General features: G+C 37.7%; 3 protein-coding genes and 1 non-coding gene across 6 annotated transcripts; 1 reads left to right on the top strand and 3 right to left on the bottom strand.

Annotated features, from left to right (window-relative positions):
- Positions 1-186: 186 nt before the first annotated feature.
- Positions 187-258, bottom strand: TRNAK-UUU (transfer RNA lysine (anticodon UUU)). Its single transcript has one exon. It is a non-coding gene; the product is annotated as a tRNA-Lys (tRNA).
- Positions 259-760: 502 nt separating this feature from the next.
- Positions 761-4,234, top strand: LOC145570668 (mannan endo-1,4-beta-mannosidase 6-like). Of its 2 annotated transcripts, XM_081629809.1 has the most exons (7): positions 761-971; positions 2,106-2,156; positions 2,264-2,534; positions 2,633-2,827; positions 3,099-3,221; positions 3,306-3,517; positions 3,608-4,230. In XM_081629809.1, exons 3-7 carry the CDS (start codon positions 2,295-2,297, stop codon positions 4,029-4,031), a joined length of 1,194 nt encoding a protein of 397 aa, XP_081485935.1. In that variant the 5' UTR covers positions 761-971; positions 2,106-2,156; positions 2,264-2,294; the 3' UTR covers positions 4,032-4,230. The 2 variants fall into 2 exon arrangements, with proteins under 2 accessions (XP_081485935.1, XP_081485934.1); XM_081629808.1 differs by lacking the exon at positions 761-971 and having other exon boundaries at positions 1,999-2,156; positions 3,608-4,234.
- A 435-nt stretch (positions 4,235-4,669) lies between these two features.
- LOC145570667 (serine/threonine-protein kinase STN8, chloroplastic-like) lies at positions 4,670-7,420 on the bottom strand. Of its 2 annotated transcripts, XR_014096548.1 has the most exons (5): positions 6,832-7,420; positions 6,389-6,562; positions 5,883-6,287; positions 5,218-5,616; positions 4,670-4,978 (listed from the first exon to the last, which is right to left on the bottom strand). XR_014096548.1 is itself a non-coding variant. In XM_081629806.1 (4 exons), exons 1-4 carry the CDS (start codon positions 7,393-7,395, stop codon positions 5,269-5,271), a joined length of 1,491 nt encoding a protein of 496 aa, XP_081485932.1. In that variant the 5' UTR covers positions 7,396-7,419; the 3' UTR covers positions 5,039-5,268. The 2 variants fall into 2 exon arrangements, 1 of the variants encoding a protein (XP_081485932.1); XM_081629806.1 differs by lacking the exon at positions 4,670-4,978 and having other exon boundaries at positions 5,039-5,616; positions 6,832-7,419.
- Positions 7,421-7,742: 322 nt separating this feature from the next.
- Positions 7,743-11,439, bottom strand: LOC145572692 (serine/threonine-protein kinase AtPK1/AtPK6-like). The gene is made up of 7 exons (XM_081631662.1): positions 11,282-11,439; positions 9,620-10,547; positions 9,350-9,432; positions 9,149-9,269; positions 8,894-9,067; positions 8,365-8,472; positions 7,743-8,253 (listed from the first exon to the last, which is right to left on the bottom strand). The coding sequence occupies exons 2-7, from the start codon at positions 10,280-10,282 to the stop codon at positions 7,939-7,941; spliced, it is 1,464 nt and encodes a 487-aa protein (XP_081487788.1). The 5' UTR covers positions 10,283-10,547; positions 11,282-11,439; the 3' UTR covers positions 7,743-7,938.
- Between the last annotated feature and the right edge of the window lie 7,020 nt (positions 11,440-18,459).

Raw genomic sequence — 18,459 nt, 5'->3', positions numbered from 1 at the left:
GGCACATTGGCTGGCTGCTATTTATCCTTACTCGGGAACCAAGGAGGTTATCGATAGCTCGACTTGATCTGAATTCCAATCCTATTTTGATTAAAAAGTTCAAATCTAAACTAAACCTTAAACGATATTAGAACAAGGTGATAATTTGAAATTTAAAAAAAAAAAAAATTTCAAAAAATAGTAATACGCCGTCTGTGGGGATCGAACCCACGACCACGTGGTTAAAAGCCACGCGCTCTACCACTGAGCTAAGAAGGCCTATTTATTTACTTTTTGAGTTTAAATGTTTTTGTATAATTGTTTTAAGATTGGAAACAAGATATTATTCCTTATTTGGAAAGTTGTGAATCTGCCAAAGTCATCCACATTGTCTACAACACACTATTAAATATTTTTACAAAAATATTTGTACTTTATATTTGCGTTTTCCTACATTAAATTCGAATTATCTTATATTATACTACGTAGTATGTATTATTTATTGTTGATTCAAAGTTTAGAAACTTATAATTAAGAGCAACAACACAAATTATACCAACTTGATTACTTGAATAATATTGTACATCTGTTTCATATTATTTGCAACGATTTAACCTAAAATGTGAGTAGAAAATGTCTAATAATCGTTACAAATAATATGAAATAGAGGCAATATTTTTTAGAGTAAGCAACGTTACCGACATTCTTGACATAAAGCATGAGTATTACATAAAGATAAAGATCTATGACCACAAATGCAAAGGGGATATTATCATTAATGTTGTATGAAAGAAAGAAGCTTGAAGAACAAGTGCCAACTACCAGCTGCACCTTTTGTATTCTGCTTTGGTGCTCCCTATATTTTAAACAACCAACTCCAAATTACCTTCATTTTCATCTAATTACAGATTTTAACCACTTCAAGTTTATTTGCTGTTGTTTCAATGTGATCAATATCAATAGTGGCAGTTTTTGCAACTGGATTATGGCAGGTAATTAATTACTTATTATAATCTTACATTTTGGTAATTTTTTTTTTCTTTTCCCAATCTCATATTAGCAATTAAGCATTACTTATATTGCAAATGTTAAAAGAGTGAATTGTAAGGTCTTCACAAAAAAAACAGAAGTACAATAGAACTATCTTTGAAGCAAGCTTTAATTCATCTTAATTAGGAAGCACTGCCCCACTTGCCTTGTATATCTATTTGTTACAGGAGCTATGGAACAATCTATAAGCCTAGCTAATGTAATGTCTATCTTTTGGCCTTTCATCCCAATCAAGTGACTTAGACTTGGTACCTTAGCTTGTGTGCAATGTGTAGATCACATGAAACTACATACACATCATATCATCTCTTATCTTGATTTGTATGTTATCCTTGTTTTTTTTTTTTTTGTGTTATCCATTAACCCTTTTTGTTTAGATTATGCATGAACAAACCAATATATTCAATGCATTTACCCTTTTTGTTTTGATTATGCAAATATTTAAGGGTAATCATTACCAACTATTTAAATTGTTACCCATCTCAATCCTATGGTAACAATATTGTCTTCTTCCTCAATCCTCAGTTTATTTAGTACAAGAGATTATTTTCTTAGGTTTACGAAATCTAATTGTGGTAACACTTAGCATTACCCTTTTCCCGTCTTGTTTGTTTTTAGTTCCTAGAATCATACCAAACATACACTAAGTGTACATATAGGCAATGAAGCCTTGTCCGAAAGAGAAATTAAACCCTATGATAAGTTAATTTTAATAAAGTGCTGATGGACCAAATCTTCTATGCATGTGACCAATTAGCAATAAGTAACGATTGTGTTTGCACAATTTAGTAAGTGTGATGCAAGCACAACCAAAGTCTTGAAGAGAAATACTTCGTAAAGAACTCTTTACAAACTTTGCTTCAAAGAATAATGCAACCCCGGCCTTTTTCTCTTTCTCCTGAAGAGTTTAACCAAATATAAAGGCCACTTGCATTGTATGCATTATTGTACTAGTATATAGTTAGCTGATCATAGTTCTCTGGCATGGCTTGGTGTGACAATATGGCAAGCCTCACAAAACTTAAGGGCTTCACAATCTTTTTATTGATGCCGATCTTTTTGCTACATTTTATCAGTGCAGAAAATCAGTGTGGAATTGCTCCTGCTGAAGACGGGATTGATGCAGGGTAAGCAATTACTATAAACGATCTTTATAATTGTGTTTTGTTTAATTTTGTTGGTATGTTATGTGTGCAACAACTTTTAACAATGGCTATTATAATAATGTGATTAGGCTGTCTGAATTGGATGAGAATGCATGGGCAATGGTGGAGAGGAAAGGGAACCAATTCATTGTGAATGATAAACCTTTCTACTTCAATGGGTTCAACACCTACTGGCTTATGGTCTTCGCTTCAGATCAATCTACTCGTGGAAAGGTAACCGAGGTCTTCAAACAAGCATCTTCTGTTGGTTTATCAGTCTGCAGGACGTGGGCTTTTAACGATGGCCAATACCGAGCTCTTCAGAAGTCCCCTTCAGTCTATGATGAAGAAGTTTTTAAGGTCCTTTTCTTGTTTGTTTCTGTTCAAGATTTTATGCTAAGCATAAGTAAGATCTGTTATATGTAACTACAAAATAAATCCGTCTAAATTTCTCACAGGGCTTAGATTTTGTTGTGAGTGAAGCAAAGAAGTACAATATCAGGCTGATTTTATCCTTGGTGAACAACTGGAGTGACTATGGGGGCAAACCACAATATGTTAAATGGGGAAAAGATGCTGGCTTGAATTTGAGCTCTGAAGATGACTTCTTCTCTGATGCTACTCTCAAGACCTACTACAAAAATCATATCAAGGTTAGCTCTTTAGAAATCTTATATGATCCTTTACTGTCTTGGACCGAGTTATTGGTATTAGACACTGGTATGTGTCTACTCATACCAAGCTAATTCATGACAATATCACCACTTATTCAAAAAACAGTGTTAAGAGTCATACCCATGTCCAATTCTTGAGGATCTAACACGAATACTTGAGTTGAATAAAGAGTCCAAGCAACATGTTTATAAAAACCACAAATACTTTCATCTGATGTCATACTTTCTTTTTAAAAAACTTGATTTATAGATGGTGCTAAACAGAGTCAATACCTTTACCAATGTCACATACAAAGATGACCCAACCATTTTTGCTTGGGAGCTGATGAATGAGCCTCGCTGCACTTCTGACCCCTCTGGCGATAAACTACAGGTTCGTCTGATTCACCCATTTCTAGTGCCCTAACCTTTTTCATCTTTTTAAGTGAATGTTAAGACAATTTCCATTTGTTCACAGGCTTGGATACAAGAGATGGCTGCCTATGTGAAAAGTATTGATCCAAAACACTTGCTTGAGATAGGGATGGAAGGATTTTATGGTCCCTCGACCCCTGAGCGGGCTCAGTTTAATCCAAATACATACGCCACACAAGTGGGAACTGACTTTGTGAGGAACCATCAGGTTTTAGGTGTTGATTTTGCATCTGTTCATATATATGCAGATTCTTGGTAAGTAGCATTACACCTGTTTATTTTGCTCATCGTATCACATAGTTTTATGTTTATACTGTACTGACGAAAACAAATTTTTTGACTTAGGATATCACCTACAATAACCGATGCACATCTCCAGTTCTATCAGTCATGGTTGCAAGCCCACATAGAAGATGCAGAGAAGTCAATCGGGATGCCTGTTGTGTTTGCAGAATTTGGTGTATCTGTGAAAGATCCTGGGTACAACTCTTCTTTCAGGGACACAATTTATAACACAGTGTATAAAACTCTGGTGAATTCAGCTAAAAAAGGTGGAAGTGGAGCTGGAAGCCTTCTGTGGCAGCTCTTCCCTGAGGGCACCGATTACATGGATGATGGATATGCAATTGTTCTGACCAAATCTCAATCTTTAGCAGACATGATTGCTCTTAATTCTGCAAGGCTAGAGCTCATTAGCTCAGTATGTGCTTGGAACTGTCGCTGGGGTTGCAAGAAAAGGCTGCTTGGTCTAGATCCGGCAGTACTCTAATGGTGCTGTGTAAGGTTGTGGCCAGCTTATTAGTAGGCTAAAATTATCAAATACTGATTAAGTGATTATGGCTTCTTCTTGTAAGCATTGTGAACAGGAAGGCTTTTTAAAAGGAACATGTATACACAATACAATACTTTGTAGATACTTCATCCACAAAACTGAGTTCCAGGTTACAAGATTGCAACATAATACAGCAGTTATAAGAGGATATTATAGTATAATAAGCAAGAAGTTAAAAGTAAGAAACATAATGTATCAACTATACATTAATATCAACATTGTATATAAGTTATCATAATTTCCTAAACTAATACTTAAAAAGTAAAATATTAGGAAATATATTTCACGGTTACATATAGCCCTTAAGGTTGTGTAAATCAAAATCATTATTAATACCAAAAAAATAAAAATAGATGAGGTCAATCACTAGTAACAAAACCATAGAGTATCAAAAGTCACTTGACAATGTCACTGCAAACTTCTGGATGAGTGTAAATTGCTAAAAGTACAATCAAAGTAAGCAACAGAATACAACTTAAGCAAAATTTACTATATGGGTCAATTAGATTATAGAATGCAACTCCCTTTTCATAAATAAGCTGCTTTTGGCAGGTTAATATAAGAACAAAACATAAAGCATTTAGTACCTGATCAATCAAAATTAAAAAATTTAGCAAGGAAAAGACTTGCCTGAGTACATACAGAGCTTCTGGATAAAAAGGAAGTCACTCATTTGATTTTCCTTGACAGTCAACAATGACAATTAAAAACTATAGATGTTTATGTACTCCATAGAAGGAAAGAAAAATATATTGATATACGAAGTTTTAAAGAATTACACATGCCTCCTGTTGTATATGCAAGGAAAGACGATCATCCTTATGCACGATCAGAATCTAGCTGATCTGATAAATTGACAGAACCCACCTCTTTTTATCTACCATCTTTGAGGTAACATCAAAAAGTAATTAATTAATTCATTGTTCTTCAAAACTCAAGACCAGTAAACGAGAGAAAGATTTTTCTTCTGATGTGTTTTAAAAGTTAACACGAATTCAGGGAAGAAATTTCTGTGAAACAAGTGTGTGTAAACTCTCAACAAGAGCTCTGTTTGTTATTTGTATATTCATATTGGAAAAAGTTGCAATGAAATAGGTAGGAGGATATTACTGATGATACTTACAAAAATGAAAAGAGCCTTGAGAAAACAGGTGCACAAGATCCTGAAGGATTACTATCTGGTCAAGCTCAATCTAGAGAGAACTGCAGCTGCTTGATCACCACCAAGCAAGAAATAAGGATGTCTAAGAGCAGCAGCGGCTGATAAACGACCTCGTCTAAATGATCCCCCCTCTGAGATAAGCTTTGTTACAAGGTCCCATCCTCTTCCCCTATCCAGATCTAATATCCTTAGATCAGGCCTACTTCGAGTGCGCTCCCTCCAGCGGTTTAAATCATATCCTACAGACTTCAATTCATTGTTAAAGTTTTTTAAGCCTGCTGTGGACCTCAGAGATGGTACAGCCATTTGCAGAAGAACTATCCCAGCTGAATACATGTCAAATAGATCAGGGCTATTGAGCTGCAAATCACATGTGGCCGATATCAACAATTCACTATAGGTGAAAAATCAAAATTTTAAGGAGAATTATGACAACTTCAGCAAATGGAAGTAGGATAAAATAAAATCTTAGAGCCATCATTCTGACCATTTTAGATATAGTTCTTTTCACATGATAAATAATGTTCTGAACTTCTGAATGTATTAGTCCTAATCTAAACTAATTAACCTCTCATTTGAACTTAATTTTGGGGGGGAAAAAACATATTAGAGGAGATTTGAAATACCTGCCATAAGATTGGAGAAAGTAATGCAGCAATAGGCTCTGGAGGCGGCCTTGGGGTTTCCTCTGGGAGTACATACAGTTCAGGAGGGCAATAGTCAGGGTCCAGCAGACCACGATCTGGGACATAGTTCTTACCAATACGAAGATCAGCTGCAGCACCAAAATCTATGAGCTTGATCTCTCCTTTCTTGGTCACTACTAAGTTTGCTGGCTTTACATCCCGATGAACAATGCCAGTGTCATGAATTTTCTTCAAAGAAGTGATTATCTGTCTCATTATTTGCTTGATGATCAATGCATTGCGCTCAAGAGAATCCATGCCTTCTAATGCTCGACCAAACATGATATTTTCTAAATTTACAGGAAAGTTACGGTCTTTCATGTAATCTGCAAGGTCTAGATCTCCCTGTTGAGAGAGTATTGTTATCTTAGCTACTTTGTAAAAGCAACTCTTGCAAATAAAACTTTTCCTTTTTTTCTTTTCTATGTGTGTGGGGGATGGGATACCTCAAATTTCCAAACAAGGCATTTTCCACCTTTTGTATACTGTGAATTTGTTTTGTCAGCTATAAAGCTTCCAAGAAAATCAGCACAGGTTTCTGGAGCAGCTCTTGATAACCTGTAATTAAACCACTCCTCAAAATCACCACATTCTTTGGCCCCTTTAACTCCAAGCTTCACCTAACAGATGAATAATATAAAGAAAATAATTATCTAACAACCTAATTCACAATATTGATTCTGACGACAAACAGTAATTTTCACTTTGCACCAGCATTCGAATAATGCTGTGAGCCTGTGACTTCCACACCAGTACAATTTAGATGAGAAAAGCCAAAAGCTTGATCAAGTCTGAAGAAATATTGTCATTCACTACTCAAAGCCAAATTGATTAACCAACTTTCAAGTTAAAACCATATAGCTAACCAAATGGGAAAATTTAAACTTACCTGCTTTAATATAACCTTTTCCTTGAATCTCTTGTCAGATTCAAGAGCTTTTGCCATGCTTCTCTTGGACACATTTTCTCCCACATTTACGTTCTTCGGCAGAAGCACCCCAGAATAGACCACACCAAAGGAACCCTCACCTATCTTATCAGTAATCAGAAAATCAGACCTTTTTAGTCTCCTTCTGCCTGTCAAGGTATCAAAACCCACTTGCAAAGGAGCTAGAATGTATGCATCAATGGCTCCAATAAGCACTCCAGGCCTTGCAGTCAGGTATATCCAAGCCAAACCAGCAAACACCGCGATTCCCAACTTTTCAGATTCCGGTAATGTATCAGCAATCTCCTGTATTTCAACAAAACTGGAACCAATAACCGGTAAAGAAGCAACAGTATCTGTCAATCCATCTATTATATTATCTGAAAATGCATTGCACTTCACATTGATTCTTTTCGGGCGGTTGATGAAGGAGAAGAAATGGTTTTGGTTGATGGGTTTAGTGAAGGAGAGAGAAAGGGACTTAGGATGTGCACTTGCAGCTGGAGAAAGCAAAGCAGAAGCCATAGATTTCCAAAAAAGAGCTTGATGATGTTTGGGTGGTGAATTGAGATGCACAATAGAACTGTCAGCAGTGGAGTATCTTTTGCCACGTGTCAGACCCAATATTATCCACTTAAAAAATTACATGTGGAGAAAGATAAAACAGCAAATTCCTCAAAGTCTGAAGATAGCAAAACTGCTGATGGCATCTTCTGATTAGGACCATTATAACCTTTCTTGACCCTTGGTGGTAAAAAAAGGCCCAAAATTTGTTTCTACTTTCAACTGTTCCTGCTGGTCTGTCTATATCTCTGTTGTTGGTCATGGTAACAACAAAAAACAATCTAATAGTATATATAGAGGCACACATTAATGATTGCACAACCTTAAATTAGGAATCAGTCTCACATAAAACTTTGGAAACCATCAGTCATGATGGAAAGTTTACTTTGAATACAATTAAACACAGTGGAGAATACACTACCCAAAGGGCTTAAATAGTCAAATTGATTCATACATAGAACATCTCCATGGAAGATTTAGACATATAAAAGTAGGGAGCTGAGGTCAAGCACGCTCGTTCAGGGGACTCATCCTCTGAAGGAAACTTGCAGCTGGTCTCACGTATGTAAAGTCCTTGAAGAGTAGATTCCCATTGCCGTTGGGACTTGCGGCAGGAGAAATCACAACCGGCATGTCAGTCCAGCATTTTTCAAAGTTAGCAGTACAGAGTTTTCCATCAACTTCTGGGCGGAAGCTTGGTGGAACTTGCCTTGCTTCTAGTTTCTTCCAGTTAATTGGCTTAAACCACTTATGGAGCTTCACTTCCTCGCTTGCCTTTACTCCATTGCCTAGACGCTTGGTTGGATCTTTTTGCAACAGCTGCAAAACAACGATGCTCATTTAGAACCTTCTTTACAAATAGAAAGCAAGCAGAGTTACAAATTTCTTTCTCTTTATAAATAAGTTCAGGACAATATAATAATATATTACCCCTTTTAACAGAGAATGCGCTTCACTAGTTAAGAAAGCTGGTAGCTTGATCTTATCTTTTATAATCTTCTTCTGAATCTTGTCCCTGTTACCACCAAAGAAAGGAGGCTGCACGAGGAAGACACAGTCATCTATAAGACATAGGTAATAGATTTCAAACGTGGACTAAAGGATTAAACACACATTTAAATATGTAACATTATTTATTTTTACAGCCAGCACAGCATTACTAAAAATCAGGTTGCAATTGCATAAAGATGCTAATAGCAGTATAAGCACCTATTTCATTGTGGTTTCGGAACACTCAAGCTAAAGATGCTAATAGCAGTATTAACACCTTCAAAGAAATATTATAAGCTTCTTAAAGTTCTATTCATCACGAGTTTCATACATAATATCTTAATTGTTTCTCACATATCATTTTAATGTGGATGATTTAATATTTTTGATTCCATAAGTCTAATTCACCAGATGCAGGAAGAGCATAAAGAACTATGCATTAATAAATTCTTGAGTCTCACAGCTATACCTCGCCAGTAAGCATCTCAAAGATTAAGACACCTACACTCCACCAGTCTGCAGCCTTGTCATGGCCCTTACCAATAACAATTTCAGGTGCCATATATTCCACTGTCCCGCACAAAGAGTTCGACCTCCCATTCTCTTCCATTTCTTTAGCAAGACCAAAATCAGTTAGCACAACCTGCAACATAAAGATAGGTCAGCACTGCTTGAAAAACAGCCATGATTTTATATGACAGAGAATCTGTAAGAAGAAATATACATGGCCATCTGCATCAAGTAGGATATTTTCAGGCTTCAGGTCTCTGTGCATTATACCATTCGCATGGAGATGAGAAACTGCAGAGACAATTTCGGCAGCGTAGATACGAGCTAGATCTTCCCTGAAAGCATAAGATTGTTACATTGATTTTCCACAGCAGTACCAGCTATCAACAAACGTGAATTTAAAAGAGGTATTCACCTGAAAAGACCGTGTTTCTCAAGCTGAAAGAAAAGGTGTCCTCCATTTATAAAATCCAGCACTAGGTACAGTCTGTATTTGGTCTGTGGGCAAGCAAAAGAAAGGCTAAGTAAAAATATAACATTAACTGAATCTACAATGTTACATCAGGTACAACAAATTCTATTTACTTAAAGAATGAAACACTCCTAAAATTTAATTGGATGAATAGGAGAACATATAAGGACTAAAAGGCATTGTAAAAATAGCACATAACAAGATTTGAATTACTTGAAATGAGTATCTGAGCTGGACAATAAAAGGATGACCAATCTTTGTCAAAATATCCCTCTCTGCTTTCATATACTCAGCATGGTTCTTCTCCATTATCTTATCCTTTCGCATGACCTTCATTGCATATATTTCAGAAGTACCCTTCTTGAGCACCTGGTATACCTTACCAAATGCACCTTGCCCGACCACTTTCATTATCTCAAAATCGTCAAGGCCAACTTTCTGATCCTTTGTCAATAGATCATCATGCAGGGAGTCCAACGGCTTTGCATCATCGTCTGTAGAGGTTTCAGAAACTTCATCAATAGCTTCGCCATTCACGCACTCTAATAAGACATCTGAGTCCTCAGGCTCAAGACAGAGCTTACTTAGCTTCAACGACTGACTAGCACATGCAGTTGGGCCAACCAGAGAATGTGATCGCCTGTACACAACAACTGGGTCATCATAAACAAGTTCACTCACATCAGCACCTGTAGTTTCTAAATTCCCTTCATTCACTTCAACAGGAAACTGCCCTGGAAGAGGACCAAAAACATCAGAAAAATCAAACTCATCATCATCGGCAGGAACAGCATTTGGAGGGTTAACAGGACGCAGAAACTGGCTCTGAAAGGATTTGTGGCTCTCACTTAAAGCAGAGAGCTGAGAAGAAACCATGCTGTCAAATTACAAGACAAGGATAAGTGCTGCAGATGGCCGAGTCCACGCACAACTAAGGAACAATAGACAATAGGTGTAATGCTGATGGACTCCTGTCAATGGCCTGAACTAGAAGAAAGTTCACGTAAACAATAAGATCTCCCAAAAACTTAGCCAGTAGAGATACCAAAATCCAGAGAAAGAAACTGTTCTTGTTTCCCGGAATGCAGGAAACCACGGATGTCACAGATTTTTTCGAATTCATGAAGTACAGGTACCAAATCTGCAATTCAATTTATAGATAACATGTAAGTGGAAAGAACTGTTGCAAAATTACTGGGTGCACCAAAAGTAAAGACTACAACAAAATGAACAAGAATCCAATTAGCAAAATTTCATACACCATGGTTTCATAGTATTGAAAAAGGTGCAAAGCAGCGAATATCCAAGCAAAAACTCGTAATTCAAACGATCCAAGTATAATTTAACTGCTGCACCCGATATATAACCAACAAAAAGATGATACACTTTCATTTGAAAATCCCTGGTCCTCAATCACTGATATGCAATCAAACTCCTCAATCCTCACTTTTTTTTTCCCTTTTATTTTTATCAATCTGTGTTCAAACACAAATTAGAGCTCAAAACAAACCACCCCTAATTTGAGACACCAAGAGATGTCTACAAACCCTAATTCAGCAAATCCTAAAACAGCATTCAATTTAGCAATTAAGAAACAGATCTAATGTACCCAAGTAGCAGTTCATAAAACCCAACTCATAATTTAACCAAATTATAATAATTCATGATTATAAAACCTAAATTTACACAGATCTCTTCTCAATTACAGTAAACAAAGAACACCCATCTAAAGAAACCCCACCAAAACAGGAAATCAATAAAACAAACCTTGAATGCAGGTTGAAATCAACAAAAAGAAGAAGAATTTAGTAGAAAATTCTTAAATAAAAGTACCAAAGTAAACAAAAATCAAAAAATAAAAGATGAGAGGATCACCTGAGAAGAAGGAGGTGCGAGGAGAGAGAAACGGAAATGCAATGAATCGGGAACAGATTTGTGGCGTATCCTTCTGAGTTCGTTTCCTGTCAACTCGTCTTTATATTTTTTTGAATATTTTATTTTATTTTATTTTTTCCTGTCAAAAAAAAAATAAATTAATTACGAGTAACTGCGTTTTCATACGTTTGACGCTTTATAATTTATAACACGTGAATGACATTCTAGTGATAGTGGATGGTGAGCCACTTATTATGAATTCTCAAAATTATAGAATATGCTTTTATGGCCACTCTTTTAATGCCAAATTTTAGAATATGCTTTCTTATTGGTTGCTAACATTACTTAGCCATGCAATTCTTTTTCTTTTATTTTCTTTCTTTTTTTATTTTATTTATTTTTTATGCTTGTATAAAATTGGAGCATGCTCCATTATTCTTCACTAATGTGGTGATATATAACAAGTTTTTCTATGTGGCTGATTACACTATGTGATTGGTTGACATACACTAAAACACTGACCGGATAACTCTTAACCGAGTAACCCATGACTAATCGAGTAATCTTTGACCAAATAATTCCAGAATGAGTAATCCCTGATCGACCGAGTTACCCCTGACCAATTAACCCTACTCACACAGTGTGATTAGCCACATATGAAACTTTATGGGTGATATAAGGTTTTGTATAGACCTATTTTAAGTCTCTAACTTTTATTCTATCAGTCTTTTTTTTAATTGCATTCATTTAAGAAAGGAAGTAATGAAGTATTAGTGTTGTGGGGTGACAATAATTTAGAGTCCAGATAACTTATTTGGGCCGGTCATTAAATGGCCCAACACCAAAGGGTTCAACCCTCCAAATGCAACCAAATGTCAAAGTCCATGCCACATCAGTCAAGGCCCAATAGATGCTCTAGCCCATATATGTCTTAAGGGTCCATTTGTCCATCCAAGCAAAGTTTAAATACTTCTTTAGTCACCTAAGCAAAGATATTCAGTTCAAACCTTAAGCATTCAATTCTCTTGCATAGCATTTAATACTCTATCTAATATTAATTGTATTGACTTTGGTATTAGAGGGGAATTCTTCAGCAAAACCCCCAAGACCAATTTACGTGTAAGGTTGTGCATGAAGCCTTCAGCTCAATTGTCACTCAAACCAATCTAATCTTCAGCCTATCATTGACAAAAGACTTCTCAAGTCCACATTGTTTTCACCCAAAACACAATTCTTACAAATGGCGTTATTGGGGAGAGAGGTAGAGCAAGAAGTGCAAGTGAGAATGTATACCAATAGGTATTTGAATAATGGTGACCCAAAAAAAAGAGGAAAAAAAAGGATGACCCAATAAGGAAAATAGGGCAAAAAAAAAATGTTGGACTATATTCTATGTATAGCTAATGGGCCGGTGTAATGTTCCGCCCTAATCCCTTAGGTTGTATATATATGTGTATACGCTAAATATATAATACAACTCTCTATTCTCTCTAAATTGACATGATATCGGAGCTAAAATCAATCTAAAACCCTAAACCCTAAATTTCTCTCTAATCTCTATTCTCTAATCTCTAATCATATCTACTGATCACTAATTTAATCTCTAATTTCTAAACTCTGAAATTTTTTTTTTCTCTTTTCTATATCACTGCTTACTTGATCGACTACTATGGAGGACGGCAAAATTGATCCATCTTCCCCCTTCTACCTTGGCGCCGGAGACCAACCTGGTAACCTCATTACCCATGTGGTTTTGAAGCCCGACAACTACCTTGCGTGGTCTAGGGCGATTACTCTGTCCTTGAAATCCCGAAGAAAATACGGCTTCCTTGATGGCACGATTAATAAACCACCAGAGAAGAAGAAACTCCTTGACTGGGATACCGTAAACTCTATGCTTGTGTCTTGGATTTTGCGTTCTATTGACCCCAAACTTGCGGCTTCAATCCCTTACTTTGAGGAGGTAAAGAAACTTTGGGACTATTTGGAGAAGCGATTTTGTGAGGCTAGTGGTCTTCGCCTCCAACAATTGCGGACTACGATTGCTAATTGCAAACAATCAAAAACTATGACAGTAGAGGATTATTATACTACTTTGATGGGGTATTTTGATGATCTCCTTCGTCTCAAACCACCACATGGGTGTACTTGCGGCAATTATACCTGTGATGTTGCTGCGAAATACGAATCGGATCGGGAAGAGGAAAAATTGCATCAGTTCTTGATTGGAATTGATGATGATAAATATGCCTTGGTCCGTACGAACCTCCTTTCACAGCAGCCCCCTACGAATCTTGAACATGCCTATCAAGTTTTTCTACAGGAGGAACGTTCTCGAAATATTGCTAGGGAACGTGCCTCCTCTGATAAAACAGAGGCACATGTGTTTGCTCTGCCTCAAGATCGCCGTCCTTACCAAGCTGCTCCTCGTGTTGGCAAGACAACGCTTTATTGTACTCACTGTAAACGTGCTGGACACGAGAATGCTGGGTGCTTCATGCTCCATGGGTATCCCGATTGGTGGATTGAAAAGTATGGCAAGAAAGGGAGGGCTGCCGCGTCTGGTCAGCAGGGCTCTACGCCCAGCAGGGCTGCTGCCCAACCTCACTCTGCTGCTCCCTTCTCCGCTGTTGCTGCTGCTTCTTCTAAACCCACGGCTAAGGCTAATGTCGTGGGTGCTCTAGGTACTGCTGCTCCTCTGCCCTCGCAAGATACTCTCTCGGCATTGGCAGAGCTTCAACCGGAACAAGTTCGTCTTCTTCTAACCATGGCTAATAATCGTCAACAAGATACGATGACGGATGAGTATCCTTCATTGTCTTGGATCATCGACACCGACGCTTCACATCATGTTATCGGGGCCGAATCTAGTTTAATGGATGTCAAATACATCTCTCCTTGCCCTGTCGGTCTTCCGGATGGTAGTCAAGCCATAGCAACAAAGGAGGGCCGAGTGGTTTTAGATGATGGAATAATTCTTGAAAACGTGTTATACGTTCCCAAATTAAATTGCAATTTAATTTCCGTCTCTAAAATGATTGATGACTCTACATGTTATGTACAATTCACTAACTCTTTATGTGCTATACAGGACCAACTCTCGGGGAGCCTGATTGGAGGCGGTGAACGGATAGATGGACTCTACTATTTCCGGCGACTTCCTAAAGTATGTGCGGTGTCAAGTTCGGCGGTTTCGACATTTGAGTTATGGCATCGTCGTATGGGGCATCCGTCGGATAAGATTGTCAAGTTAGTTCCTGCTGTTAGTTCTAGTTCTAGTAGCAAATTTTTGAATAAAGCATGTGATGTTTGTCCTCAAGCTAAACAATCTAGAGATATCTTTCCTAATAGTGATAGTAGAGCTAGCCGAATTTTTGAGATGATTCATTGTGATTTATGGGGGTCATATAAGACACCTTCTACTTGTGGTGCTCACTATTTCTTAACTATTGTTGATGATTTTTCGAGAGGTGTTTGGGTCTATTTATTAAATAACAAAACTGAAGTTTATTCTTCCTTTTGTTCCTTCTTTGCTATGGTGAAATGTCAATTTGATGTTAATGTTAAATGTGTACGGAGTGATAATGGAACCGAATTCAAACACATGCTTCCGTATTTTAATGATAATGGCATTCTTTTTCAAACCTCTTGTGTTGGCACCCCTCAACAAAATGGGCGGGTAGAGCGTAAACATCAACATATTTTAAATGTGAGTCGTGCACTTATGTTTCAAGGCAATTTGCCGATTGATCTTTGGGGTGAATGTGTTCTAGGAGCGGTTTATTTAATTAATCGCACTCCCTCTACTTTATTAGCCAACAAAACTCCTTATGAACTTCTATTTGGCAAAGAACCTAATTATGATGAGTTGCGTGTTTTTGGGTGCCTTTGTTTTGCTCATAACCAAAAAGCAAAAGGTGATAAGTTTGCTCCACGGAGTAGAAAGTGTGTGTTTGTGGGCTATCCTAATGGCAAGAAGGGTTGGAAGTTGTATGATTTAGATACCGGTGAAATATTTGTCTCACGTGATGTTAAATTTTTTGAGAATGAATTTCCGTTTGTTAAAAAGGATGAGTCGGTTTCTACTCGTGAAAAAGTCGACGAAATATCTCACGAAAATGTTGGAGTGGATAATGATTTTTTGGATGATTTGGAATATATTTTGGAAGTGGGTGAGGGGTCTTTAGTGTCCGAAAATCAGCCCCCCACTCCTGCTCATGCTGCTGACCACACGGCTGCCAGGGACAGCCAACACCGCAGGCCACCTGCGGTTCCTGCCAGGGACAACAACCCTCCCCGCAGGCCACCTGCGGCTGCTGCTGCTTCCTCCTCTTCCGAGGCTGCTCCTACTGTGACAGCAGCGCCACACTTGGACAGCAGCACCACGACTCCTCATGTGGCTGCTCCGAGCTCTTCTACTCCTCCTACATTGGACCTAGCCCGTGATCACCCTAGGCATGCTCCGGGTTGGCATCGGGACTATGTCGCACATACTATTTCTCTTGACAGTTCATCTATCCCTCCATGTTCACCGTCTACTCCGAGCTCCTCAGGTACTCCTTATCCTTTAGCACATTTTGTGAATTGTAATAATTTTTCTATGCGCCATCGTGTGTTTATTGCAGCTGTGGATTCGATGGTTGAGCCTCGTAACTTTAATGAGGCTATGAAGCATGAGGGGTGGAGGGAGGCCATGCAAAAGGAAATTATCGCTCTTGAGAAAAATAAGACATGGGTGATGGAGGAGTTACCTCCGGGTAAGAAGGCATTGGGGTGTCGTTGGGTGTACAAGGTCAAGCTTAATTCCGATGGCACTATTGAAAGATTGAAGGCTCGTCTTGTTATATTTGGTAATCATCAGGTTGAAGGGATCGATTATAACGAGACTTTTGCTCCTGTGGCAAAAATGGTTACTGTTCGTGCTTTTCTTGCGGTGGCTTCTGCGAAAAATTGGGAATTTCACCAAATGGATGTTCATAATGCATTTCTGCATGGTGACCTTGATGAGGAGGTGTATATGAAGCTACCACCTGGTTTTCATGGTTCTCAGTCTGGGTTGGTTTGTCGTCTTCTGAAGTCCTTATATGGGCTACGGCAAGCACCTCGTTGTTCGTTTTCTAAGTTGGCCTCTTCTCTGAAAAGGTACGGTTTTATTCAATCGTACTCTGATTACTCACTCTTTACTCTGCAATCTGGGGCTGTTCAACTTAGTGTTCTGGTGTATGTTGATGATTTAATTATTTCTGGGAATGATTCTTCTGCAATTTCTTCATTCAAATCTTATTTGAGTGACTGTTTTCATATGAAAGATTTGGGTGTGTTGAAATATTTTCTTGGTATTGAGGTTGCCCGTAGTCCGGAGGGCATATTTTTATGCCAACGGAAATATACCCTTGATATTATTGCAGAGACTGGTTTGCTAGGGGCGCGTCCTGCAGGTACTCCTATTGAGCAGAATCATGCTCTGGCTAAATCAGAGTCCTCTTTCTTTTCTGATCCTGAAATGTATCGTCGTCTTGTGGGTCGCTTGATCTATTTATCTTTCACGAGGCCTGATCTGACTTATGCGGTTCATATTCTGTCTCAATTCATGCAACAACCGCGTCAGGATCATTGGGAGGCCGCACTACGTACGGTGCGTTACTTGAAGGGATGTCCGGGTCAGGGAATCCTTTTGAGCTCTGAGTATGATCTTCATCTTACAGGTTGGTGTGACTCGGATTGGGCTAGTTGTCCTCTCACGAGACGATCTATTTCTGGCTGGTTGGTGTTTCTTGGTGCTTCCCCTATATCTTGGAAGACTAAGAAGCAGGACACTGTGGCTAAGTCCTCTGCTGAGGCCGAATTTCGTTCTATGTCTAAAACCACCGATGAGTTGAAGTGGTTGAAGGCTTTACTTCTGAGTTTGGGTGTCGCGCATCCCCGCGCCATGAGTTTATTTTGTGATAGTCAATCTGCATTGTATATTGCGCGGAATCCGGTCTTTCATGAGCGTACTAAGCATATTGAGGTTGATTGTTATTATCTCCGTGATGCGATTCAGGATGGTCTTATTAGTCCGTCTTATGTGAAAACGACGGATCAACTTGCGGATATTTTCACTAAGGCTTTGAACAAGCAACAATTCATGTATTTACTTGGCAAGTTGGGCATTTGTGATTTGCATGCTCCAACTTGAGGGGGGGTGTTGGACTATATTCTATGTATAGCTAATGGGCCGGTGTAATGTTCCGCCCTAATCCCTTAGGTTGTATATATATGTGTATACGCTAAATACATAATACAACTCTCTATTCTCTCTAAATTGACAAAAAAAAAAAGATACTCAAATAAAACAGGCTAAGTAATAATAAGTTAGTTTTAGAAAATTTAGGTAAGTTCAAATATATTTAAATAAGATTAGATAAGATAAAATAAGTTCAAGTATTAATCAAGTAGATATAATGCATAGTAAAATACATAAGGTGGGAGGCAACAAAATTAACATTCCTTTGACAAACTAGGCAAGCCTCAACTATGTCATGCATTTAAACACATTAGACCTTATTAATCTATATTATTATTAAAACTTAAAGGTTTTATTAAAAAAAAAACACTCAAAATGGTATTACCACGTGTCATCCCTCCCTCATTATGACTAGGCGCCACATGAGTGTTGACAATGCAAGTTTGTAAAACCTTTCATTTAAAACAAGTACAAATTACCTTCTAAGCTACTTTGTATATTACTATTACTGTGTCTATTCAATCACCGGAATAATAACACACCTTACTAATTAGCAATAATTAACTTATACTTCGTATACACTAAGGGCCTGTTCTCTTACGTTGAAATTCAGTTCAGTTCAGTTCAGTTCAGTTCAGCTCCTAATTTCCTTTGCTTATAAAATATTCAGTTCAGTTCAGTTCAGCTCAGTTCAGTTCAGTTCAGTTCACTTCAGATGAGTTCAGTTCAGTTCAGTTGAGTTCAGTCAATGAGAACAGGTCCTAATACTTTATTTTATGTTACATGCATATATTTCATATTATTTTTATAGTTTATTTTTTTAAATAACCACATACGAGCAGATATTTCTTTAGAGTTTGGTTCATGTGATTGCTTGGGTTTGTAGTTGTTGTCATAGTATCAAATTACTATATTTTCAATCCATTTTTTTTTAGAATAAAATATTTTCAAT

The sequence above is a fragment of the Chenopodium album genome, chromosome 12 (genome assembly GCF_948465745.1).
Source record: "Chenopodium album chromosome 12, dcCheAlbu1.1, whole genome shotgun sequence".
Lineage (NCBI taxonomy): Eukaryota > Viridiplantae > Streptophyta > Magnoliopsida > Caryophyllales > Amaranthaceae > Chenopodium > Chenopodium album.
The sequence above is the reverse complement of the archived record's forward strand: the minus strand, read 5'-3'. Positions and strand labels throughout refer to the sequence as shown.

Bases quoted from the DNA above. Each gene is read 5' to 3' on its own strand.
- LOC145572692 (XM_081631662.1), bottom strand. From the start codon at position 10,282: ATGGTTTCTTCTCAGCTCTCTGCTTTAAGTGAGAGCCACAAATCCTTT. The intron at 9,433-9,619 runs GTAATTCAAATC...GCTTGCCCACAG, and splicing joins AGCTCAGATACTCATTTCAA to ACCAAATACAGACTGTACCT. The intron at 9,270-9,349 runs GTGAATACCTCT...TTATGCTTTCAG, and splicing joins GAGAAACACGGTCTTTTCAG to GGAAGATCTAGCTCGTATCT.
- LOC145570667 (XM_081629806.1), bottom strand. From the start codon at position 7,395: ATGGCTTCTGCTTTGCTTTCTCCAGCTGCAAGTGCACATCCTAAGTCC. The intron at 6,563-6,831 runs GTAAGTTTAAAT...TTCATCTGTTAG, and splicing joins AAAAGGTTATATTAAAGCAG to GTGAAGCTTGGAGTTAAAGG. The intron at 5,617-5,882 runs GTATTTCAAATC...TGTGATTTGCAG, and splicing joins TTTCTCCAATCTTATGGCAG to CTCAATAGCCCTGATCTATT.
- LOC145570668 (XM_081629808.1), top strand. From the start codon at position 2,014: ATGGCTTGGTGTGACAATATGGCAAGCCTCACAAAACTTAAGGGCTTC. The intron at 3,222-3,305 runs GTTCGTCTGATT...ATTTGTTCACAG, and splicing joins CCTCTGGCGATAAACTACAG to GCTTGGATACAAGAGATGGC. The intron at 3,518-3,607 runs GTAAGTAGCATT...TTTTTGACTTAG, and splicing joins CATATATATGCAGATTCTTG to GATATCACCTACAATAACCG.